At 38.0% G+C, this 27679-nt stretch overlaps 1 protein-coding gene across 1 annotated transcript in view; it reads right to left on the bottom strand.

Moving 5' to 3' along the window:
* SUGT1 (SGT1 homolog, MIS12 kinetochore complex assembly cochaperone) overlaps nucleotides 1–26088 on the bottom strand; it is a 50626-nt gene extending 24538 nt beyond the window's left edge. The window contains exons 1-10 of the mRNA XM_024569243.4: nucleotides 25931–26088; nucleotides 25779–25836; nucleotides 17987–18077; nucleotides 17244–17313; nucleotides 16470–16540; nucleotides 14090–14143; nucleotides 6415–6431; nucleotides 4555–4589; nucleotides 2517–2613; nucleotides 1677–1784 (exon numbers count right to left, since the gene is read on the bottom strand). Coding sequence (XP_024425011.2) covers nucleotides 1677–1784; nucleotides 2517–2613; nucleotides 4555–4589; nucleotides 6415–6431; nucleotides 14090–14143; nucleotides 16470–16540; nucleotides 17244–17313; nucleotides 17987–18077; nucleotides 25779–25836; nucleotides 25931–25968 — 639 coding nt within the window. The 5' untranslated portion in view covers nucleotides 25969–26088. The remainder of the gene's footprint in view (nucleotides 1–1676; nucleotides 1785–2516; nucleotides 2614–4554; nucleotides 4590–6414; nucleotides 6432–14089; nucleotides 14144–16469; nucleotides 16541–17243; nucleotides 17314–17986; nucleotides 18078–25778; nucleotides 25837–25930) is intronic.
* Nucleotides 26089–27679: the final 1591 nt, after the last annotated feature.

Genomic DNA, 27679 nt, shown 5'->3' with positions numbered 1-27679 from the left:
TTCTGACACATTTGATCAGTCACAGCACCTTCTCCGTACACTGCGCAAATGTTTGTGTTTCAGTTGCGTTTTTACCTTTCTTGAAATAAAGCATAATACACTAAAAACATTGCGTATCTTCTTCCATCTTCAATATTAAAATGGCTACACAAAAATTCACCAATTTTGATAAGTTTTTTAAATGTATGCTGATATGACAGCTGTCACAATACAATCTAACAAAATTGTTTCAAATGAAGTTGAAGACAACTAAGCACTACTAGAGCCATTGTACAGAAAAAAACTAAATAAACTTTTTGGCCCAACCAATATATGGAGTGGCTCAGTAACACAAATTTTTAAGTCATTTACCATCTATTCATACAAATTTGTTTACATTTAAATTACTTCAAAAGAACATGCACTGACAACCTCTTGAAAGAAGTATGTACAAAAATGCCAAACTCAATTTTCTGACCTATCTCCCTTCCCAAGACTAGCTATAGGTTTTTGTGCTTGATTGCTTTACCCAGTATTTATTAAACAAGTTCTACACAATGTGGACTGGGCCAGTAAGACTAAAATCTTGATAAGAGTCATCCCTTTTCTCACTTTCTATGGTCCAAGCAACTGGTTCCTCTCTCTGCCTGATAATTACACAGCTTTATACTTTGCAATCTTCAAACAAGTAGACACATCATTTTTAACTAGATACAAATAAAACAAACAAAAAAAACCTGCCTCTTTTCTTTGCACTTCCTGTTTCAACCCTCTTTCTGCAGGCCCAGTTACCACTCTTCATGACACACAGGTTGACCTTTAGTCTACTCTATGATAGGAAAATTCACATGTTCTGAGAACTTGAGACTCAACAGTTAACAATATATTGCAGGACGCGTAGAAAGGTGTAGTAATGAAAAACGTCTATTATATCATTCATTCTCATTAACCATACAATTTTACAGATAAAAGAAATTCGGAGCTCATTTAGTCCATAACTCTCATTTTTATAGATGAAAATTTAGTTTTCTAATCATTTTGTGACTAGTATGAATTTAAAGAGCAAACAAGACGCAGTCAGATTTTCTTATTTTAAGTTATTTTTCCTACTAAATTATACTACAATCTACATCTTTTGATATACAAAATATTCTCTGAATTTTAATTCTATTGCATAGTTTACTTATTTTTAAAAATATAAAGAAATCTAAGAATTATACACTCAAACTAAATTTAAACTGTTCATTAATCCCCCACATCAAAGTAACCTAAAATTCAGCTTAACTAAAAAACAAACAAAAGAACAGACTAAACCTCATAGTAGTTTGCATTTTTAACTGCATAAGGCAGAGTGAGAAAAGTATTTGTATTTCAAAACAGGTCAGACTGACAAGCTCAAGAAAAGAGACATTTGTCAGTATCAAATCTGACTGATTATTACATCTTTTTTGAAAAACTTTATTGAGAAGTATTATACCTACCTTAACAAATACAAACACCACTGAGGTTAAGTAGATTTTTACAATCTATTCTGGCAGGGGAAAATTGTTACTCAAAATTTATTGTTATTTACCTGATCCTTTTAAAGACAAGTAGCTGAAAGGATGTATAAGCTTATAATCATATAAGTGATTAATTGACCAATGTTTCTATATTTTGAAAATATTACTACTGAAAATTCTTTTCAGCTGTCTTACCTTTGTTGAAAGTACTTTAAATGTGCTCTGTTCTGGTATTATAGGATGAAGAAGTCTCAGTTTCAAATTATAATCCTCTCCAGAAGGCAGTTTCACCAAAGCAGACAACTAATGAACACAAAATTAGCAGGACATTTTATAAATTTATATAATGAAGGATAAAATACTTAAATACAATCACAGAATTTCAATACTGTTGCAGGCTAAACACTTTATATGAGAGTATCAGATTTAAGAACCTCAAAATAATCCTTTTTTTTCATCTGGTGACCTTCACACAGATTGTCATATACACAATAGCAGAAAATAATGTTTTAAAACATATACTTAATGGCTACTCAAAGACAGAGGAGCAAAATGATACAGCATAAAAGAAGTATTCACATGCAAAACATCTACTACCACTAACTCAAATATGTATCAAAAAGTTTTATACTAAATTCTAAGAAATCAAGATGCTAAGTCATATTCATTTAATATAGTTAGTAAATTTAAAGATGTATAAATATATAAACCTTTCTTCATGAAGTATACCATATATATAAACAAATCACGTATCTTACTAATATTTTTTATCTGTCAACCAACTTCTACTTTGAATTACAAATGTAAAGAAAAAAATGCACATATAGCTATAACCTACAGTATACATACTCTTGTCTCAAACTTAAAATAATTCAAATTGAAAAGCAGTGCTTTAGATTTCCATTAGCATTTTCCACATTATCTCAGGATGAAATGACATATCTGACAAACTGCTATAGATTATTTTGCAATATACTCTATTTGCAAATAAAAGTATTTAATTTCAACATAAAAAATGGTTCAAAGACTAATGACCTCTTTTTCTGAAAATTCCACATTTACATCATTCTTCTGAACATTCTTGATCATAAGTGTTACGATTACTTGAGATTCAGTTTGATACCAGTCATACCTATTAAAAAAGAAAAAAACTTAAAACAGAAATTCTAATTTTCTTGAAGCTGTTGCTTATGTTTTGTCAAGAAAAAACTACAATCTGATAAACAAGAGCTCCACCTTGAGGAAGAAAATATTGAAGCAGCTATTGATTCACAAATAATTTTATGTAACTAAGTAATTTCCTATGATCTGTACAGGCAGAAGAAAACAGTAAGGTAGATAGATGATGCCCCAAACCTTTCCACTGGATTTAAATACATGACTTTTTGGGTTCTCACTTGTATCTCTAATTCTGTTGTGCTTAAGCTAATGTTAAAGAAATGCATTTTAAATGGCTAACAGTTATTTTACATGTTTGACACTCTCATTTCAATCTAACACTAAATGAAGCACATCTATGCCTTTTTAACAGATAAATGCATGTAAGCTCACAAGGGTGAAGTAATCTGTCAGTTCATGGACCCAGGTCAGCTTGACTCCACACTCTTTTAAGATTTCTTAACTGAAGCTGGAAACAAACAGCCCTGAGCACAGGGAGCAGAAGCAAGTAAGCTAAAATTAAAACAATTTAAACTTTAACTCATTCTGCCAGACACAAATTAAATACAGTATCTCCCTTTAATCTCAAGGTATGTGGGAAAACTAGCGTGCTCAGAAATTGAGTATCTTTCACACCAAAAGTTCTAAAAATGAACTTTTCTAATAAATTAAACTTTCTACTTTCACTTTCTAATAAATTAAACTAGATTATAAACACCATGAGGGCAAAGCTATTTCTCTATCATGTCACTATCACTTTCCCAAGACTAAACACAGTGCCTGGTATACAGTATATTTATTAAATCAATGTTGGACTAGTTTATGCTCCAAAAACCGTAATTATTTGATGTTTACATATTCTGCCTCTGCAACCACTACCAAGCTAGTCAAAGTTCCTTGTATACTTGGTACTTGGAGAGTCAGGGTCTACCTCCGCAAAAAGAACATGAGCAAATTACTTTGTTTCAACATTTCCAAGCCATTTTTGGTAATTAGGATGAACCTTGATTAAACAATGAACTTTAGGAGTCAGGGTCTACCTCCGCAAAAAGAACATGAGCAAATTACTTTGTTTCAACATTTCCAAGCCATTTTTGGTAATTAGGATGAACCTTGATTAAACAATGAACTTTAGGAGTCTCACAGTTTCCCTCTGAAATTCAGTGAGGATGCAAAGCTCCAAACCAATGCCTTGTGTTTCTGTTATAGTCCTAAGATTAAAGTTATACACATGGCTAATAAATAATTTAAAATAAATTCAAATACTTGATAGATGCTTATTCATTATTATAATTGCAGCCCTCAGCAACAGTTATTTTCAACCCATAAAAAATTTACTCCAAACATAAAAGACAGGTAAAGTTACCATTCTATCAAGCCTACTACTAACTTACTTACCTGAGTATTAATAACTTAATTGGAAGAGTCTCTCCTTAATACATGGAAAGGTGACATAACATGAAACCAGGTGAAACAAGTTTAAAGCAAAGAAATGATCTGAATTTAACGTTAAATATAAATACTAATACTCATAAGTAAACAACCTTTTACAATTAGTTTTTCTGGCCCTGATCAGTGTGGCTCAGTTGGTTGAGTATCATCCCACAAAGCATAAGGTCACTGGTTCCATTCCTGGTCAGGGCACATGCCTGGATTGCGGGCCAGTTCCATGTCAGGGGTGTACATGCAGGAAGCAACCAATGTTTCTCTCCCTTTCTCCCTCCCTTTCCCTCTCTCTAAGAATAAATAAAATCTTTAAAAAATATATTTTTCTGGATTATAATATGCTTTTTTTTAAAACTAAGAAACACTTAAAATCACAGGGTAAGGACTTGCTTACTATTAAAAAAACAGTTCTTTCTTTTTCCTTCAGTCATATTTATCATAGATTGTAATATGAAAAAGAAACACTTACTTGATTTTTGACTGATGAGTCCTCTGGGATACAGACTGATTTTGGCAAATTGAAAGGAAAAGGTTTTTACAAGTTAGCTTAGCAACTGTGTATCAAAATGTGTGTATTATTTATTTACCCAGTACTATAGTTAACTTTGATATGGAATAGCCACCTACATGAAAACTTCCTTCAAAGAAAAAGCATGGTATCCGTAACTGTTGAATACTAAGCTTCACAAAAATTTAAATATTCAGCATTTTGTAATTTTATGAGTTTCAATTTCAAAATAAATTCTTTTAAAATTAAAAAAACGCATAAAAACAAAACTTTCTAAAGGTAGAACTGAAAAAGGTTACATATAAAATGTCCAGTTTCAAGACTGAGTAACTCTCTAAACTTAAAATAGCAACATTTAAAAACCAGTTTTTATAATACTGTATAACCTTCAGGCTCTGCTATGGAATATACGAAAGCAACATTTATATAGTGCCTTCCTGGTAACACCTTGCTCCTTTTATGGCCTCTCCCCAACAAACATTCTACATTGCCTATCAAGAAACAAAGTGAATCTTGACCAATCCATACCTTCCTAAATTACATGTGTGCCAGTTAAAACTATGCAAATCTAAAGAACTTGTCCAGGGTTACAGCTGTCGTCTAAATTGTCCCCAAATAAAAAGGGAAGAGAGGGGGTTTGGAAGAAGAAAGGAAAACTACTTGAGACAGCTGAATGGATCTCAGATTTAGTCTCCAATGTTAACTATTGAGAACACCTGAATCTAGACTACATCAAGTGGAAGTACTAGCTAGAACAGATTATTTCAGTTCATCTTGGCACCAAGATAAAACTAGATTAAACTACAACAGTGACAATACCCACTGGGTCTAAACAGCTATTTGTGTTATTCAAATGCCATTGTGTTGTTTTCAGGCCTAGTTCCAATCCCAAATATTGTTAAGACCTGGAAAAAAATACTAACAGGTGAAGGAAGCCAACTTTTAAACACCTCCTCCAATCCACTCCCCAAATCATCATCCCTAGGAATATGAACAAACCTGGAGATACATGGATAGCCAGCTAATCCTCACTTTTGGTGATATTCAAAACCCTCGTCACTACATACGCACATAACTGGCCTGATGCTCATAACAATGTGGTGAAGCAGATTAGCTTCATCAGGCCCAGTACACACACGAAGACAATTAAGTGATGTGCTCAACAGTCACAATGTAATTCTAGATAACAGAGATGTATAACTTCCATTAGAGATTTAAAAAAGACTCAAAAAGATTAAGTAACTGCCCATTTAAAGAGTTAGGACTACACACATACCTCCTGACCTCTTGTCATTTTATTTCTTGACTAAATACATAGATGATCACTGTTAAAAACCAATGGTCATAATTTAACTGTCTTATATATAAACCTAAATTGATTAAAACAAAAATCGAACAGTTTTCCTCTCCACCATAATTTTTAATAATGGAAAAACTTGAAAATTTTCCTGTCCAAGACAACAATGTAAAACTAAGTTAGACAGATAAACATTTCCAAATTTTAATATTTGTGTTTTAGTTTATCAAAAGCAGCCCTGCAAGCACTTCAAGGCAACAAAGGTTCAGCCTAACAGTGATGCTTTTCAGCAGAGAAAACAATCATTCCGACCATACTAAAAATGCGATGAAAAAACCCAATAACTTTCATGACTATAAACTTCTATACTTATTTCACCACTGTTATTTCAGTTACTAAAAGAACAAGTATTTAAATGGTATTGCTTAATATTTAACTGAACGATCATTCTGAGTCCCATCTCAAACATGCATGGTAATAGCATAATTAAGTAAAAACATGAAGGATAAAAACTTTGGACTTACCATGTTGGATTGTGACTCTAGTAAAAAACAAAAAAAGGAAACATTTTCAGTTAACAGTACATTTATAGGCAAAACTATACATGATTTCTCTGGCATGCACATACTGATTAAGCAAACCAATTCCCCATATATTCCAAATTTTAAAAGGTGTTTAAAGTTTGCACCTGGAGCCACTTCAGATTCCTTAGTAATTCCTTACCAGTGATACCACCACAAAACAAAATTCATCCAAATTTGCCTTTCAAAATAACAAACTAGGTGAAAATCAGAATATATTTGGAAGATTTCTGGTCAAGATGGCAGCACAGGTAAACACAGTACTCACCTGCTCCCACAATCACATCAAAATTACAACTAAACTACAGAAACAACCATAATTCAGAACCACCTGAAATGTGGCTGCATGGAAGTCCTACAACTAAGGAATTAAATAAGCCACACTAAGACTGGTAGGAGGGGTAGAAATGTGGAATGGGCTGGTTCCACACCCACATGTGGCCTATAAAAATTGGGAGGAGTGTCTCGGCTGCAGAGGTCCCCCCTGAGTGAAAGGTCCCAAATACTAGACGCCCAGCCCAAGGTTCCAGTGCCAGAAAAGAATTCCCCATAACTTCTGGCTGTAAGAATCAGCAGGCACTGAGGCTGATGGATACAGAGGACTTCTGGTAACCCAGAAAGTTCCTCTTAAGGGGCCTGCACACAGATTTACTCAGATTCAGGGCTGAGGCAGCTGCTTGCTTAAAAGGCACCACCACATAGGGAGGAACTGAATTATCTGGTATCAGTGCAGAGCGGGAGGGCAGCTTTCCCCCGGACAAAAGTGATGGCAGAAGCCACAGTATCTTTTCTGAGCCCTCCCCACACAGAGCCAGCAGGCAAGTGACACATCTGAGACTCCATAAACCTGATTCATACTGTTTACCCTGCCCTGCTGATCTCCTAAGGCCCTGCCCCACCCAACTGTTGGGCCCCACCAAGCTGGTTCCAGTGGGTTTTCCATAGAAATGATCTTTCTTGCCTTAGCTTCATATTTTCCAAAAATCTCTCAAACAAACAGCATGTGGCCTCAGCAAGCCCTGTACCACTTGCTTAGTGGACCTAGGCCCAAACTAGCAGTAGCTGGCCTTGGTTCATAGCTTGGCCTTACCTGGATACCTCCAAGCCAAGCGTAAGTAGCAACCATCTGTACATAGGTTTGTAGCTCACGACATATGGCCCCAGAAGAATACAGGCAGTGACTGACCTTGGCCTGCACCTCCTGGGAGGCCCTAGAGCCAGTGCACACAGTGCACAGCTTCAGACTATGTCAAAGCACTACCATCTAACCACCTCCACAAGTGACACATTCAGGGGTAGACCAAGTGGGCACCGCAGCCCCACTGAAGTAAGTCCTATTCTGTGGAGTGGGCTCCTGCAGAGCTGATCCTCCACGGTGGTTGGTCATCGATTCACAGCTGATCAGACTGGGGTACAGATGTGCCAACAGTAATCAAGGTTCAATTATAAGAGGAGGGTGTACACAGCCCACACAGGGGGCTGACCGTAACTACCCAGCTTGAGTGATGGGGGAGGCTGTGCCCCTGGACCCAATAGAACACATACAATATAAGGCCAGTTTACCAAGCCTGGTGAATGTAACAACTCTACGTAACACATGGAAACAAAGACAGGAAGGCTGCTAAATGAGGAGGCAAAAACAACAGATCCCAAATGACAAAACTGAACAAAACTTCAGAAAAAGAACTAAACAAAATGGAGAAAGAACAAGTCAGAAATGAAGAATATACTAACTGAAACAAAGAATACATTGTGTAGAATCAACATAGAGTAGATGAACCCGAGAATCAAAACAAAGATTTGGAGGAAAGGAAACAGAAAACACCCAATCAGAACAGCAAAAACAAAAAAGAATCCAAAAAAATAAGGATAGTGTAAGGATCCTCTGGGACAACTTCAAGAATACCAACTTTTGCATCATCCAGGTGGTAAAAGAAGAGAGAAAGAAAAAAACTGAAAGCCTATTTGAGAAAATAGTGACAGAAAACTTCCCCAACTTGGTAAAAGGAAATAGACACACAAGTCCAGAAAGCAGAGTCCCAAACAGGACGAACCCCAAGAGGCCCACACCAAGACATGTCATAATTAAAATGCAAAAGGTTAAAAAGGAACAATCTTAAAAGCAGCAACAGAAAAGCAATTAATTACCTACAAGGGAGCTCACATAAGACTATTAGCTGATTTCTCAACAGAAATCTTGCAGACTAAAAGGGATTGGCAAGAAATATTCAAAGTGATGAAAAGCAAGGACCTAGAACCAAGATTACTCTATCCAGGAAAGCTATCATTTAGAAGCGAAGGACAAATAAAGAGCTTCCCAGACAAGAAAAAGCTAAAAGAGTTCATCACCATCGAGTCAGTGTTATATGAAATGTTAAAAGGTCTTCAAGAAGAAGGAAAAAAATATTAAACTTCTGAACAATAAAATGGCAATAAATACATATCAACAATTCAATCTTAAAAAATATATTTAAAAAATGATAACAGAAACAAACTCATATACAGACAACATTTTGATGGTTCCCAGATGGGAGGGTGGTTGGGGGGATGGGTGGAAAAGGTGACAGGATTAAAAAGTACAAATTAGTAGCTACAGAAGATTCATGGTGATATAAATATGGTACAGGGAATAGAGTCAATAATATTCTGATAACTATGTATGGTGTCAGATTGGGTGCAACATTTATCAAGATGACCACTTAGTAAGTTATGTATACCTATCACGAGGGTGCAGTGAAACTAATATAATAATGTATGTCAACTGTAATTTTAAAACATTTTTTAAATGATTTAAAAAATTTGAACTTCTGGCCAAGATGGAGGCATAGGTAGATACACTTTGCTTCCTCAAAGAAAAGACCACCAACAAATTTAAAAACAAAAACAACCAGATCTGCCACAAAATCGAACCATATGGAAGTCTGACAACCAAGGAGTCAAAGAAACATCATATAGACTGGTGCGCCAAGACAAAGAAATATGGCCCAAGTGAAAGGCAGATACATACTCCAGAAAAAAAGAGATAGCCAACCTATCAGATGCAGAGTTCAAAACACTGGTAACCAGGATGTTCACAGAAATGGTTGAGTACAGTCACAAAATACAGGAAGAAGTGAAGGCTATGCAAAGTGAAATAAAGAAAAATATACAGGGAACCATCAGTGAAGGGAAGGAAACTGGGACTCAAAGCAACAATTTGGAGAAGAAAGAAAAAAGCATTAACCAGAACAAGATGAAGAAACAAGAATTCAGAAAAATGAGGAGAGACTTAGGAACCTCCGGGACAACTTTAAACATTACAATATCTGAATCATAGGGGTGCCAGAAGAAGAGAAAGAGCAAGAAATTGAAAACATAATTAAGGAGAACTTCCCCAACCTGGCAAAGGAAATAAACTTTCTGGAAGTCCAGGAAGCTCAAAGAGTTCCAAACAAGTTGGACCTAAGGAAGCACACACCAAGGCACATCATAATTACATTACCCAAGATGAAAGAGGAGAGAATCTTAAAAGCCACAAGAGAAAAGGAGACAGTTACCTACAAAGGAGTACCTTTAAGACTATCAGCTGATTTCTCAAAAGAAACCTTGCAGGCAAGAAGGGGCTGGAAAGAAGTATTCGAAGTCAGGAAAGGCAAGGACCTACATCCAAGATTACTGTATCCAGCAAAGCTATCATTTAGAATGGAAGGGCAGATAAAGTGCTTCCCAGATAAGGTCAAGTTAAAGGAGTTATCATCACCAAACCCTTATTATATGTGAAATGTTAAAGGGACTTATCTAAGAAAAAGATCAAAAATACAAACAGTAAAATGACAACTCACAAATATCAACAACTTAACCTAAAAAAACAAAAACAAAAATGAACTAAGCAAACAACTAGCAGGAACAGACTCACAGAAATAGCGATCACATGGAGGGTTAGCAGCAGGAAGGGGGACAATAGGGGAGAAGGTACAGGGAATAAGAAGTATAAATGGTATGTACAAAATAGAAGGGAAGGTTAAGAATAATATAGGAAATGGAGAACCCAAAGAACTTGTATGTATGGCCCATGGACATGAACTAAGGGTGGGGGAATGCTGGTGGGAGGAGGGATGCAGGTCAGAGGGGAATAAAGGGGAGGTAAAAAAATGGGACAACTGTAATAGTATTATTAATAAAATATACTTAAAAATTTTTTAGCAAAAAACATCTTCTCATATTTTCCTTGGGTGAGTAGGAGTCAAGAGACCTGGGCTTTGTCAGGGACATATGGAATGGAATGAGAGGATGGGTAGGAACTGCTCACAGAAACAGGCCCCAGACTTCTGGTAAAGATGGAGACATAGGTTAAATGGATCATCTCCTAGCACAACCACAGCAAAAATTACAAGTAAACTACAAAACAACTATCACCCAGAATCGTCAGAAAATCGAGCTGTATGGAAGACTGAAAACCAAAGAATTAAAGAAGTCACATTCATCCAGACAGGTAGGAGGGGCAAAGATGTGGAATAGGGGAGGTCCCATACCACGTGTGATGGATAAAAATCAAGAGGGATACCCAGCCCCATACCAGACAACTCAACCCAGGGTTCCCATGCCGGAAAGATATGCCCCCTAACTTCTGGCTGTAAAAACCAGTGGTTAGGGCAGTGGAAGAAACTGCAGGATCCTCAAGTGTCTCCTCTTAAAGGGCCCACAACGGAGTCAGGACTTATGCAGACTCACTCCCTCTGGGCTCCAGGACCAGGGCAGTAGCTGGAAGGTCACCAGTGACGTACCAGGAAAAACTAAAGTGTCTTTGTCATCAGGGCAAGTGCCAGGGGACAGTTTCCTCCTGGACCAAACTGCAGAGGCCAGGCAGCAGTGTTGTCCCCTCTCCAAGCCCTCTCCCACACAGTCACAGAGAGGTAACACAGGTTGCCCTGCCCTTACAATTACCTAAGGCTCCACCCCACACAACTTACAGATACACTTTATTACCATAGGCCACACCACTAAGACAGGGAGTCAAAGCAGCTCTATATGATACACAGAAACAAACACAGGGAGGCTGCCAAATTAAGGAGACAAAGAAATATGGCCCAAATAAAAGAACAGAACAAAACTCAAAAAATAAATAAATAAATAAATAAACAATGGATACAAGCAATCTATCAGATGCAGGGTTAAAAGCACTAGTTATTAGGATGAGCTCAAGGAACTCATTGGGTACTTCAACATCATAAAAAGACCCTACAGAAATGAAAGTCACACTAAGTGAAATAAAGAAGAATTTACAGGCAAACAACAGAGGTAGTTCCCAAGAATCAAATCAATGATTTTGGAATATAAGGAAGAAAAAAACATTTGATAAAAACAGTGAGAAGAAAAACAGAATCCAAAAAAAATCTGGGATAGGCTAAGGAGCCTCTGGGACAACTTCAAAGTACCAACATTTGAATCATAGGGGTGCCACAGGAGAAGAGAAAGAGCAAAACTGAAAGCTTATTTGAACAAATAATGAGAAAACTTCCTTGATTTGGTGAAGGAAATAGACATACAAGTCCAGGAGGTACAGAGTCCCAAACAAGATGGACATAAAGAGGCCTACACCAAGACACATCATAATTAAAATGCCAAAGGTTAAAGACAACAGAGAATCTTAAGCCCTGGCTGGTGTAGCTCAGTGGATTAAGCGCAATCCTGTGAAGCAAAGGGTTGCCAGTTCGATTGCCAGTCAGGGCACATCCCTGGGTTGCAGGCCTCGTCCCCAGTTGGGGGCATGCAAAAGGCAACCACACATTGATGCTTCTCTCCCTCACCCTCTCTCTAAAAGTATATAAATAAGGTTTTAAAAAAAAAGAGAGAGAGAGAGAATCTTAAAATCAGCAAGAGAAAAGCAGAGTTACCTACACAGGAGTTCCCATAAGACTGTCAGTTGATTTCTCAAAAGAACGGGCAGGCAACAAGGGACTGGGAAGAAGTGTTCAGAGTGATGAAAAGCAAGGACCTACAACCTAGATTATTCTATCCAGCAAAGCTATCATTTAGAATGGAAGGCCAGATAAAGTACCTCCCATTCGAGGTAAAACTAAAGGAGTTTATCATCACCAAGCCATTATTATATGAAATGTTAAAGGGATTTATTTAAGAAAAATAAGATTAACATTATGAACATTAAAATGGCAATAAATTCACAACTGAATCTAAAAAACAAACTAAGCAAACAAGCAGAACAGAAACAGAATCACAGATATGGAGATCATTTGGAAGGTTATCAGTTGGCAGGGGGAAAGAGGACAATGGGGGAAAATGTACAGGGATGAAGAAGTACAAATTGGTAGGTACACAACAGGCAGGGGGATGTTAAGAACAGTAGAGGAAATGAAGTAGCCAAAGAACTTACATGCATAATCCATGGACATGAACTAAGGCAGGGGTGTCAAACTCCTTTTCACCGGGGGCCACATCAGCCTCACAGTTGCCTTCAAAGGGCCAAATGTAATTTTAGGACTGTATAAACGTAAGTGCTCCTTAACTAGGGGCAAGGAGCTCTACATTCAGCCCTTTGAAGGCAACTGTGAGGCTGAGGTGGCCCCTGATGAAAATGAGTTTGACACCCCTGAACTAAGGATATGAATTGCCAGAGGGAATGGGGGGTACCAAGTGGAGAGGGGCAAATGAGGAAAATTAGGACATCTGTAATAGCATAATCAAAAAAATATATTAGAAAAAAAAAGAAAGAAGGTCTTGGCTGGTGTAGTTCAGTGGAATGAGCGCGGGCTGTGAACGAAAGGGTCACTGGTTCGATTCCCAGACAGGGTACATGCCTGTGTTGCAGGCCAGGTCCCCAGTCCCAGTAGGGGCCACATGAGAGGCAACTACACATTGATGTTTCTCTCCCTTTCTCCCACCCTTCCCCTCTCTCTAAAAAATAAATAAAATCTTTAGTTAAAAAAGAAAAAAGGAAAAAAAAAAGATAGTGGTCCCAGGGTTGTGCAGGGTGTGAGAAACCCCAGGAGGATGGGGTTTCTCACACCCTGCAACCCATCACTTAAGAGAAAAGGGTCTGGCACTTTACACGTTACACCTATTTTTTTAAGTTGAACACTGGGGTACATCAGGCAATCACTGAAACCTAAACCTTGAAAACACTATGCTAAGTGGAAAAACCCAGTCACAAAAGATCACATACTATATGATTCCACGTATATGAAATGTTCAGAATTGGCAAATCCACAGTGACATAAAGTAGATTAGTGGCTGCTTCAGTCTGGGGGTTGTGGGGGTTGGAGGGCAATGAAGAAAGAGGACTGCTAAAGGTTATGGGGTTTCTTCTGAGGATGATGAAATGTTCTAAAATTGATTATAGTGATGGTTGCAGTTTTTTTTGATGGTTACACAATTCAGTGAATATATTAAGAACTATTTACACCTTAAATGGGTGAGTTGTATGGTATATGAACTCTATTTCAATACAGCTATTAGAAAATAATAGAAAGTTTTTTAAAAATACCACCTTTGGATATCCCTATCTAAGGGAACATGCACTACTTACAAATTATGAACTTAAAAACAAATTTGTTTGAATCAAAAAATGTCAAATATTTACTTCTTTTTAAAATGAAAGACTATGGGAAACCTACATACTTACCATTCTGAGCTTCGTGACACCTTTTAATCCAGACAATAAAATCAGCATCCGCACCTAGAAAGGGCAAACTGACAGTAAAATCTTTCATCTGCACAATCTAACATATTTATTCAACAAATATTTATTGAATACCTACTATGTTCCCGTGTTCTGGGCACTGAGGATTCAGCAGAGAACTAAACAGACAATACCCGTCCTTACAGATCTTACAACAATCCTAACATTATAAATATACCAACAGGCTTTAATATTTACTTGTTCATCCTGAAAAATTCTAATTTTTAAAAAATTAATTTTAACCGAAGACCACCTTAGTAGTTCACAGGTATTAATCTACATTTTCCCTCACCTCTCTCCTCTTAAAGAACCTTCCTTTGTCACACAACAAAATCAGACCTTAAGGGAATTCCCAATACACCATCTCAGTTAGGATGCAGTGGAGGCCTGGTAACCAGCAGCTGGGTTGAAGTCTAGAAGACTATTGCCTACATCTCTTCTGTCCTAATTTGTACGTTCCATTTGCAAAGCTGGGTCTACTGCCCTTTCTCAAGTAGGTATACAGCAAAAAAGCAAATATTCAAAGCAGTAGAGAGTAAATTTTTAAAAATATAACCATACAATACTTCAGCCCAGGGTTTCTCAACCTCAGTACTGTTAGTATTTTGGACAAGATACATCTTCGTTGTGGAAGACTATCCTGTGCATGGCAGGATATTTAGCAGCATCACTGATCTCTACTCACTAGGTTTCAGTAGTACATTCCCCATCCACTAGTCATGATAATCAAAAAATCTCTTCAGACACTGCCAAATGTCCCCACTGGGAGCAAAATCAAAATCAGGAGTTAGGAACCACTGCTTCAGAGAACTGTGGTAACACTCTATCATGAGATGAAGATAAAATGATAGTATACAATTAGGATTACATAGTCTACCATTATCTATGAAATTACTTACAACTACTGTCCTTTAGTCTTCTGCGGATTTTTTGATTCTTGGGCCTTATTATTTCTATATATGTGCACAAATATCCACACCGCTGTGATAATCTTCATATATAAGTATCCCCTGCTTTTCGAAAATTCACAGTACACCACTTCACCTTTACAGAAGACCTAAATTACTACTTGTTTTCACTAACTGAAAGAAAACTCAATAGGATTTTCACTTTTATGCAAAGAGCAAAAATAGCATCCAGCATTTGTTTTGCATTAGCGATTAAAAGGGCAATGCACAACCAGACCTTTGAGAGTGGCCCCACCAAGCTCCTGCCCCAGGAACTACGATCAGTATCTCAGCATTGATCCCATGGCTCTGAATGGTGTCTGTGAGCATCTTTGCTGTATCTCAATTTTGTACATCTGTTAGCAAGATGTATAATAAGATAGTAGAAAACCCTAAGAGAGCTTATAAAACTATGCACTTAATGTAAAACTGGACATAATTGAGGATTCTGAATGTGATGAACAAGATAAAGGCATTCTGTACATTGAACCTGCTTGCACCCATTATTCATACTATTTACAAAAATAGAGAAAGAAACCTGAAAGCTGCTGAAGTGATTATTGGTTCTGCTAATAATGAAGTGGTCTCTTTTAGCTGCCATCTAGTAACAGATAAAATGAAAACTCTATCGCCTGAGTAGATTAATAGGCGTACAAAGCATGGTGTTGTTATCTTATACTTCAGGAGAAGTCAGTCTTTTTAATAAGTGAAACTACACAATACAAACATTATTTTTTCTATACAAGCTGTGTATTTATCATATCGTTCCTGCTTTTACTATCTGTTAGTGTTATTTTTAGGTTTTATGTGTTACTTTGTATGATTTCATAGGTTATTTTTTGGGCCTAAGAGCGTTCAAAATTTTTTGCATATATATTATAGGAATGATCTACTTTCTAATGGCGGGGAAAACCTATTATTTCTCTCAAAAAGATGGCATTAGAAACTCACAACTCTCAAAGCTCTATGTTTCTTCTGTGCCCTATCACTGTTTACCTAACACTTTATTTCTCAATAAAAATCTTCGTTGTAAAATTTCCTATGTAAGCAATCTGAATAAAACTTAAAATAGACTTCTGAACATCAGTGAAAATTAAACTGTCACTTGTCTATTAGGAAAAAATAAAACCAGACTAAGTATAAGGAGTATACCAAGTGTTTTTAGCTTCTAATGGTAAAGTTTATCTGTGATTTAAATACTAAATGGCCAATTTAATCAATATTTAAGTAAACTCAAACTCTGCAATCAACACAAAAATACCATTAAAAGGAGTAAAAGATGGTACTGGGTTTTGATAATTAACTTGAGATTACATTAACAAAATTTAGCTATGGTATAATAGATTAATTTATTAACATATAATTCTAATACTTACTATCTAATTTCTGTCCTTCAGTAAAAGTTTCTAGAGCAGCAGCATAGTTTTTTTTATGGTATTCACATATCCTGTATGAGCATATTAAAAACAAATACCACACACACATGAGATCATCAAAAATAGCCTTCTTCCTAATTTAAATATCCTAGTATTCTCTATTGTTAAAAGGATTTAAGCATATATTAATAAGCCAAGAGATTTTCTAAAATACTCTACATAACATCTAATATAATTCTCATTAATATCCAGCTTTTGAACTCATTTCAGAAGGAATTTCTTGATCTTAATTGTATATACTTGCTCCTTCCAAAGTATAGTTACATAGTAAGGAATTAAAGACATTTCTTAATTAAAGAAAAGTCACACTTATCAACAGAAACAAGCTGGGATAAAAAATACACAGGTACAGAGTATTCATAGTAGTAAATGTAGTCTGTCCAGCTTGGCTGAGAAATAGATGTTCTCTAATCAGAGAGAATAAATTCCAAATGAAGAACAAAAAGATTTAAAATCCATCAGTTTCACCTATAAGTTACTTCAATCATCATTATTTTAAAGTATACTTACTACACACCTCCCATCACATACTTAATAGAAACATAAGTTATATTTGAATATAACTTATTCAAGATAAAGTTAAATTGAATCCTATCTCAGTTATAGAATGTATAAATACAGAATTGACTATTTATATAAAGCTTACCATTAATTTCAACAAACTAAACACCTATCTATTGTCCAGACCCAACAGGACAAATAGTTATTGCATACCCTTTTCTCAGCATAGCAGTGGGATTATTTGGATTAAGTTCAAGAGATTTCTTTGCATCAGTAACAGCATCTATATATGAAAAAAGAAAAAAAAGGCATTTTTAGTCAGTTTATCATAGATCCTAACAAATACTGCACATAAAATTTGAATCAGTCTTACATTTTTAAGTTGGTAAAATGGACAAGTGGTTTCAAACTAGAAAAAGCTAACGTAAAATATGATTCAATAAATATTACCCTCCTATCTTCCTACTGGCCTAATATTTAACTACCTTTTTGGAGAGCTTCAGGCATTAAAACTTTTGTCACAAAGGTCACCTAATTTTCTCATTAATGTCATTTATGCAATTTGACTCGAGGTATTTAATTTTTCCTCACCCAGATTTTCTATCCAGGATAAAGTTAACACAAGTAATAGAGAAATACATTCTTTATAAAAAAATGCAAGTAAGAGCACTTCATTTAAATACTTTGTAAAACAGTAAATATGATGCTATTCTGTTGGCAAATCCAATAACCACAAATGAAATCTGTATAAATTCTCCACCCACTGAAGGAAGGACACTCATAAAATTAAATGGGTGTTACTCAATATAACATTAGTCACAATCTAGTTACTTCACACCTTGTATGAAAGACCAATTTAAAAATCCTCAAACATAATCTCCATTTTATTTGACTCGTATCTTGGGCAAAATTTATAAGTAACACTTAAAGAAAATATATTTTGTAAGAAAAGTTACCACAGTAATTCCCAAGAAGGATGTGACAATAAGCTCTTTGACAATAATTTTGTGCATCATCTGGTTTCTCTTCCAAAGCCTTAGTCAGCTCCTACAAACACAAACATGTTGAGTGTAAGTAATTGTTTTTTAAAAATCACTGGACTCTATTTAAACATGGTTTTTAATCAAATACACTATTGTCAATAAGCTATTTGGAATAAAGGTAACAAGAAAACAAGCAAGGAGCTTTTCTTTGCAAGAGGGTGAATATCTGCCCTTCTCCTCCCCTCTCCCCACAAGAGCCCACAATCTTATACAATATCTGCGTAAAGCACTTAGCAGTCCCTGGCCTATAGTAGGAACTGGACAAATGGTAATTGTCACCTCATTTATTCTGAAGAGTTTATTTGATATACATTGACCACCATAGATTTTCTCCTTCTAATTTGGAAAAGACTCACATATCGTGTAGAATTTGAGATATCTAGAAAATGCGAAGCTGTCTAATAAAAAACAACCTGGAAGTTAAATCTACAGTTCAGTAAGGTTAACAGAATCAATACACAATCTAGTTTGGCTGGCCCTCCCTTATCCTGTCAATGGCAGACAACCCTAACAAATTACAGCATTCCCTTGAAAGCCCAGAGATATAATACCTCATACTATCAACTGATTAAGAGTTATAGCATTAGAGAGATGAAAATTATTGCCACTCTGACCATTCACAGTATATAAGTGGTAGCTGGAACAGTAATGATGGAAGAAAAGACAGCACAATTAGTGAGGCCAAGGACAAATGGAGGCAAACAGGAACAATTTGATTCTCTACCTACAACACTCACACCCTAGAATTTGGTAGTCTTTTTATTTTATTTATTATTATTTTTTATGCCTAACCCAAGGACATGCTCATTGACTTTAGAAACAGGGAAAGGGGGGGAGAAAGGGTAAGAAAGAAGGGGAGAGGGGGTTGGGGGGGAGGGAGAGGGAGGAGAAGAAGGGGGGAAGAGGTAGAGGGGGAGAGAGAGAAAGACAGACAGACATCAATTGGTTGCCTCCTATACCCACACTGACCAGGGACCCAACCCACCACATAGGCATGTATCCTGACTGGGAATCAAACCTATGACCTTTCAGTTTATGGGGCTATGCTCCAACCAACGGAGCCACACCGACCAGGGCTGGTAGTCTTCTTAAAAGGTAAAAATCAGCCCTCATTGATGTGGCTCAGTGGATTGAGCACCAGCCTACAATCCATGGGGTTGCTGGTTCAATTCCCAGTCAGAGAACATGCCTGGGTTGCAGGTCAAGTTCCCATTAGGGGGCGCGTGAGAGGCAACCACACATTGATGTTTCTCTTCCTCTTTCTCCTTCCCTTCCCTCTTTCTAAAAATAAAATTAAGAAATCTTTTTTAAAAAAAGGTAAAATTATTTCAATAGCTACACACTGATTTTGCTTTAACCTAATAGTGTGATGATTCTCACAAAGAAATTTAACTTGATAATCATATACCTAATTTCCAAACCACTTTTTACCATCTCAACCCTTATTGTCCTGATCCAAGCAGTAATGAAAATCAGATCTTGTTACTATGTGTCTGTTCAAAACTCTCCAATGTCTTTCCAGCTGACCTAGAGCAAAAGCCCAAGTCCTTCCAATAACCTAAAAGGCCCTTCTTGATATAACTCTCTGCTACCTCTGATATCATCTCTTACTACTTTTTCCTTTACTCGTCCATTCTAAGCCAATGGCCTCCTTGATCTTCATACACCAGCAGGACTCTGCACCTGCTGCTCCTTCTCTCTAGAATGCTCTTCCCTCAAATGTGCCCAGATTCATTCCCTCACTTCCTAATTAGTGACAAGACTGTGCCAGAGAAAGGATTCAAATCCAGGTCTGTGTGATTCCAAATTGGATTTTAAGCACTAAAAAGCACTGCCTCTTGGTAATGTTCCTTTACTCCAAGTTTTTTTTACATATTGCCTGACATTTGTATTATGTTTTCTAATACTTTGAAACTCCTAAGTTAAATAATACCATCTTGCACTAAACTTTCAATTTTGAAAATAGCTGATAGCTTCTTACCTATCTACTCAAACATTATCTGCAAACCAAATTTCTAGCCTCTCCTCAGCAAAGCAGATATACTATGGGTCCAAAAGGCTGTTATAGATTATATTAATATCTAAATCATCAATTCAAAAACTGCTTCAAAGACATATTATTTAACAAAAAAAGGCTAGACACTGTAAGGACAAAGATAAATTACATTCCTTTTATTTAAAAGTCAAGTAAAAACTTACAAATTTCAAACAACCAACATGCAAGTAACCTTTAAAACCAACAAGCCAACTGTTGGTTAAGGACAATTTATGGTGACTCAGTTAAATAAGCAATTGACTTATTAGGCTATTACTAAAAAAGTTATTCAAAAACTGAACACAAACTTAATTATGATACATAAACTTGTGAGTCATGAATAAAACATAATAATCAGTTTATTATGAATAAGTAATACATATCATAAATTCAGAAAAAGTGAAGATAAAATAAGTTGTGGCTGCATTAATCTACACCTGACTTGTGGCTTGTTTTTGGAGTTCTACTGTTTCTGTGACAACAGTTGCTGGCTTGCTGGAGTACAAAGGGATTAGAGGGAGGGATCTGAAAAGGCAAAAAAAATTCAATCACAGTGGCAAAAAGCTATTGTTTAATGAAGACCAACTGGAAACATATTGTAAATATGTCCGAAGTTATACTTACTCAGATAAAATGAGATGTTACAGTGAAGCAATTTATAGTTCTCAAAAATAAAAAAAAATTAAACCCCCCCTGCACTGTAAAATGTAATTATGCTGAAATCTTTACTAAGGTAACTGTGAAGGAAGTACCTGGTAACCCAGAATAGGGGAAAAACTCATTTTCAAAGCAGTAAGATTGTTTAAGACTTGGATCTCTTAGAAACAGATTTCCACATTTTTAATGTTTTAAAAGACCTTAATGTTTTAAGCTCTTTTAAAATGAAATGTCACCCCAATACATTCAATATAAAAATAAAATATAAAAATAAATAAAATGCTATCCAACAAGTCTCAAATGGTGTTAAGGTTAAAAGCAAAAGCAGTGTTGCTCAGACTGACGAAAAGTTTGAAGGCCTTTAACTCTGGGAACCTCAATTTAATATCACTTTGTTTTCTTCCAGCCACAGCTAATTCCCAATCATAGATAATAAACAGTATCAACCCTCCTCCCTTCCTCAACTGCCTAACACTCCTAAAGAAAAACCACACATCACCATGCAGAACTTGTACCAACACATTTATGCTAACCAGCTATGCTCTCAACAAAGTTATCCATGGTCAGATACTTCAAAGTCAGCTACCAAACCTTTAATTGTATCATATAACACCAATCCTACCCCCTCCTCCAGAAGATGACCCTAAGGCACTGAACCCAGAGACTTATCTCTTCTAAACTATATAACCTTGAGCATGTTAAATCTCTTTAGCTTCAGCTTCCTTGTTAGAAAATGCAAATACCCACCTCACAGTTGTTGGAAAGAATTATGATAAGTCATTTCATTTAGCACATTTGGGTGCACTACACTAAGAACACAGTGGTAAACAATATACACAAAAACTCCTGCCCTCTTGAAACTTATACTAAGGCCCGCACTAAATATAAAGTGGTCAGAGAAAATGGCTTTTCTGAGAAGGTGACATTTCACCTGAAATCTAAAGTGATAAGCATTCCCAAGCAAAACATGAGCTAGGTCAGGAGAGAGTATATTTTAGGAAAAAGAAACTGCAAGCCCAAAGGCAGCTCAACATGACTGGGCATGACAAATTCAAGAAAACAGAAAGCAAGCCAAGGTGGCTAGAATGTAGAGAGCAAAGGGACTCAACATATACCTCATTACTTATCTTCATAATAACCCTTTCAAGGTCTTATTTTGTTCCAATTTAGAGACAGGAATTCTGATCCAGAGTGATAACAGGAACTTTTTTGAGGTTACAAAGTTATCATGAAACCAGGTTTTGGACACAAGCAGTCTCATTCCATGCCCATTGTTAGAGTAAATTGTGCTACATTTATACAATGGAACACTACAAAGCAATGAAAAAGAACTACCACTTCATACAGCAATATGAATGTATCTCACAAAATGTTTAAAGCAAGACACAGTGCCTACAGTCAACTGAGTATCTAGCCTATGACTCTGTTTATGTGACGTGCAAGAACAAGCAAAACCAATTCATGGTGATGGAGGTCACAATAAAAGTTGTCTGGTGGAAAAGGAAAATTATTGGCTGGGAAGAAGCATGAGAGAAACTTGAGGATGAAAGAGTTCTATATTGTTGCTCTGCATCATATGTATGTATGTAAAACAACTTCATTAGTTGCAGACTTCAGATTTGTGTTATCTACATGTTGTACTTCAACAAAAAGTTAAAAAGTAAAACAAGTGAGATGGAAACTAACATCAATAACCTTTAAAAGCACCTTTTATGAACTGAATTTCCAAAGGAGGAACTGAGCCTAAGAGGACCATAACAAATGTAAATTCTGGAAATAGGTATTAGCTGACATAATTGTGGAGAAAAATCTCAGTACCTCCTGTTAACACTCGTTATTCTACTACTGATCCCAGAGGCCTCACCAGGACACATTACAGTACGACTAATTAATCAACCACTTTATTTGAAGGCCTTCACATCCAGATCCAAAAACATATTTTGGCCTAAGAGGCACTAAGGGACCAAATTGCGGTTTCCTCCCCACCTCATCTCATACTCCTTTTTCAGACTGCTCTAGTCAAATGATCGTTTGTGCTGCTCCTTGTACAGGGCAGCTTCATTCCTAGCCAGGATTTTGGCATTGCACGAACGCTTTCCCCAGAGCTTCCAAGCTCATTCCCTCAGGTATCTGCTCAAATGTCACCTTCTTAGAGAGACTCTATTAGCATGTGGCAAATTATTTCTAAAAGTCATACATAGGAAAACGGTTCTCTTGACTCAAACTGCTACCCTTAAGTGTGTTAGATTGTAACAACAGAACAGGGTTTGGGTTCTTTTTCTAGTGTTTTAAAGCAAGAAATCTCTCGCTAAATTTTGTGAACCACTCACTACATTATGTAGCCTTAGCTTGGGCTTTCCTTACTACTTTGAATTATTTAACTCTTGCCCTTCTACTCTCGTTTATAGCTTTATAGTCTTTCACTTCATACAAAGTGCTTTGTAAATCAATTAAATATATAAGTAAAGACTTCAGTAGGAGAACCAAGATGGCGGCATAGGTAGACACACTGCCCCTCCTCGCACAACCAGAACTGACAGAAAATCCAACAGCAAGGAAGTCCGACACCAAGGAAATAAAAAATAAACATTCATCCAGACAGGTAGGAGGGGCGGAGACGGGCAGCCGGAGAGAAGGGGACTCGTGTTGCCGTGGCGGGACCAAGACTGACAGAGTGTGGGACCAACGGGGCAGGCAGTCTGACCATTGGCAGACCCTGCGGCCCCACTTTCACGCAGATAAACCGAGAGGGCCGACTCAGAGTGGTGGAGAACAGGGCAGGCAGAGCAGCGGGTAGCACCCCGAGGCCCCACATTCGCCCACAGATAAACTGGACAAACAATGGGGAGCAAAGCGGACCAGCGGCCCAGGGCTCCAGCGCGGGGAAAATGGAGCCTCAGACCTCTGATTGAAAACGCCCCTGGGGGTTGGGGCGGCAGCGGGAGAGACTCCCAGCATCACAGGAGAGGTCGTTGGGGAGACCCACAGGGGCCTAGGGCGTGCACAGGCCCACCCACTCGGGAACCAGCACCAGAGGGGCCCAGTTTAATTGTGGGTAGCGGAGTGAAATATTGAAATCCGGTGGAGAGTGCAGTGGGCGCCATTGCTCCCTCTCGGCCCCTCCCCCACGTACAGCGTCACGTCACAGCACAGCAACCAGCATTACACCGACCCCGTGAACACCTAAGGCTCCACCCCTTTAAGTAACAGCCGCGCCAAGAAAAAAAAAAGAAAAGAATGGCCCAAATGACAGAACACTTCAAAGCTCCAGAAAAAATACAACTAAGCGAGGAAGAGATAGCAAACCTATCGGATGCACAGTTCAAAACAGTGGTTATCAAGACGCTCACAGAATTGGTTGAATTTGTTCAAAAACTAGATGAAAAAATGAAGGCTATGCTAAGAGAGACAAAGGAAATACAGGGAACCAATAGTGATGCGAAGGAAACTGGGACTCAAATCAATGGTGTGGACCAGAAGGAAGAAAGAAACATCCAACCAGAAAAGAATGAAGAAACAAGAATTTGGAAAAATGAGGAGAGGCTGAAGAACCTCCAGGACATCTTGAAACGTTCCAACATCCAAATTATACGGGTGCCAGTAGGAGAAGAGGAAGAACAAAAAATTAAAAACTTATTTGAACAAATAATGAAGGAGAACTTCCCTAATCTGGCAAAGGAAACAGACCTCCAGGAAGTCCAGGAAGCTCAGAGAGTCCCAAAGAAGCTGGACCCAAGGAGGACCACACCAAGGCACATCATAATTACATTACCTAAGATTAAACAGGAATCTTAGAAGCAGCAAGAGAAAAGGAGACAGTTACCTACAAAGGAGTACCCATAAGACTGTCAGCTGATTTCTCCAAAGAGACCTTACAGGCAAGAAGGGACTGGCAAGAAGTATTCCAAGTCATGAAAGGCAAGGACCTACATCCAAGATTACTGTATCCAGCAAAGCTATCATTTAGAATGGAAGGGAAGATAAAGTGCTTCTCAGATAAGGTCAAGTTAAAGAAGTTCATCATCACCAAGCCCTTATTATATGAAATGTTAAAGGGACTTACCTAAAAAAAAGATCAAAAATATGAACAGTAAAAAATGACAGTAAACTCAGTTATTAACGACCACACCTAAAACAAAAACAAGAGCAAACTAGGCAGACAACTAGAACAGGAACAGAACCATACAGATGGAGATCACATGAAGGGTTGCCAATAGGGGAGTGGGACGGGGAGAGGGGGGGGAAGGTACAGAGAATAAGTAGCATAGATGATAGGTAGAAAATAGACAGGGGAGGGTAAGAATAGTGTAGGAAATGTAGAAGCCAAAGAACTTATAAGTATGACCCATGGACATGAACTATAGGGGGAGAATATGGGAGGGAGGGGGTGGGCAGGATAGAGTGGAGGGGGGCGGGAAATGGGACAACTCTAATAGCATAATCAATAAATATATTTAAAAAAATTAAAGACTTCAATGGGTGCCTCGCACATAGCAACCCCCCAAAATATTGTTTTGATGAATAAACAAATGAGTCAATAATGAATAGTAGCAGGACATCTGGAAATTTTCAGGGTCATAGGAGAAATGATGGTTGTTATGGTAGTCTGAGTTCATACACTTTGCACATAGCCTGGTACATAAGAATGGCAAGGATACTTGTTAAACGGAAAAAAACGAATTAAACAAATACCATCAAACCTAGATTTCACTTTTTCTTGTAGTCAAATGTTATTTAAAATAAATATCCTTCCAGACCAACCATGGATGTCAACTACAGAAACAGTTTTTCTAAACAGATGCGAATATACAGACAAGGTCTAGGAGTGGAAGGGGGCAGAGGAACAATATGGAACAGAGGAAAAAATAAAAAAAAGAGGCCGAGTTCGTCAAAATTAGGGATGAGACACGGCAAACAGTCCACCGGGTCCGAGAAAGGCATGTGCTGGGAAGAGGCGGGGTTCGCCGCGTTCCCCAAAGGAAAGTTAGACCAGTCTGAGACGGGTCCTCTCACCTCTAACGCCGCCTGGGGGTCCTCGTCGACCAGAGCATCGGAGAAGCTCGGGAGAAACCTGCCAGGAAAACAACGACTTCAGCAGGGCTCACTAACCAAGGAAAGCGGGGAGGGGATAAAAATACATACCAAAAAGAAAAGAAAATATGTACCTCTGGTCTGTTGCAGGTCCTGCTGCAGCGGCCGCCATCCCTAATAGTCACTGCAGCTGTTGCGGGAGCTGCTACCACAGAGGTTACAAGACACGCCGCCGCCCAAGGGGGAAACTTCTGGAGACACACACAACGGGCTTCCGTCCTAAGTAGCCAACGAGCAGCCACGCAGAGTGCCGTGGGGGGAGGAGACGCCGAAGGCAAGCGCGGGGCACACCGGGAACTTGGAGGAACTAGTCCTCCGACCCACTCTGCTTCCGGTGACTCGACTCCCAGTCCCCGCCCCTCTCAGCTGTGGCAACGGAGGCGTCGGCGGTCCCAGTAGGCCGTCTTTCTCCGTGCGCCCGTACACTGACAGGGACTTCAGGGGTAGTAGCTTAAAAGAATTTTTGTAAGGTACTGTGTCCCTCGAGAACGCATGGCTTTTTGGGGGGCGTTTGTTTATTAATAACCATATCGTTGCTCCACTGTCACAATTCACCACGGCTATTAAGGTTACCGGAGGCAGCCAACACTTTAGTGCCCTGTGACGTAATTTGCTGCTACGTGTAGTTTTCCAAGAGAAAGTTCCCAAGTGCCAGTGGGTAGGTAGCTCCCGGGATCTTTGCGCCGGAAGCCCCAACGCAGTACTCGCCGGAAGTCGTTCTGCTCCTGCAGGACAGAGCGAATTCTTTTTGGGTCCGGTGCTGTTAGACTGGTCTACTTCCCAGAACAACACAGGCCCAGGTTTTTTTCCCAGTTGGCTTCCCAGATTAGGAAGAAAAACCTTTTTCTTCGGAAGGCACTGAAAGGAGGAAGGTGGCCTGAAGTTGTCTAGGTGCCGCTTTACTTTCCGGACTAGTTGGTCAGGCTCTGTCCTTTGACGCATAAGAATCAAATGAAGCTTCCAGCAAGTTACTCTGCAAGAAGTGGGAAGAGCGAGAGGGAGTGGGAGTAAGCGGCTCAGTTAGTAGAGATGAAGCAAGTACATAAACTTGAATGTTAACACACCCAAAATCTAAGCTAAGACAGGGACTCAAAAATGTTAATGCCCTGCGGAAACTTCAACCAGTGCTGTTATAAGTAGTAAAATGAAAAAAAGGGGAATATGTGATAGCAAGGTGGGCCACCTATGGAATATAAGCTATAGGAATTGATTCGTCAAAGATTCGATAACTGTCAGCTTCCAAAGATGAATAAGAATTACCGTAGTTGATGATGGAAATGGAAAAGATAATTCATAGTAGGATGTGTGTTAGAAAACAACGTGAACTCTGAAATTAGTAGAGCCAAAATTCAAGTTAGAAGCAGACTGGCTGGAGAAGGGAGTGACTGCCAGGTCATAAAGAACAAGATGTGTGTTCTGCTGAAAAGCTTGGATGTGATTCTCTTAACGATGCTAACCCATTATAGGATTTTTAATTAAAAAAGACAGTAAAGTCAAATTTGTGTTGTAAGTAAATATATTATGCTCTCTGCTGTTGAAGAATAATTAAAGAGAAAAGGAGAAGAGCTGTTGGGGGGACAACTGCTGTTTTACAGGTGTGGGGAAGGGGGGAAATTTCCCTTTCTCTCCTCTGGTTCTTTTGGCTGGCCAAATAAATCAACAGGAGGCAGATTGACAAGAGCAAAAAAAAATTGAATATGTGCATGGGAGTCCCACATACATGAGAAAGTCAGAGACCATGCATACTTGTGAGGTTCAGAGATAGAAAGGAGAATTGAGGTATATGAGACAATCTGAGCTGGGGATGGGGTAAGGTGCCTTGA

Source organism: Desmodus rotundus, chromosome 13 (genome assembly GCF_022682495.2).
Source record: "Desmodus rotundus isolate HL8 chromosome 13, HLdesRot8A.1, whole genome shotgun sequence".
Taxonomy (NCBI): domain Eukaryota; kingdom Metazoa; phylum Chordata; class Mammalia; order Chiroptera; family Phyllostomidae; genus Desmodus; species Desmodus rotundus.
The sequence above is the reverse complement of the archived record's forward strand: the minus strand, read 5'-3'. Positions and strand labels throughout refer to the sequence as shown.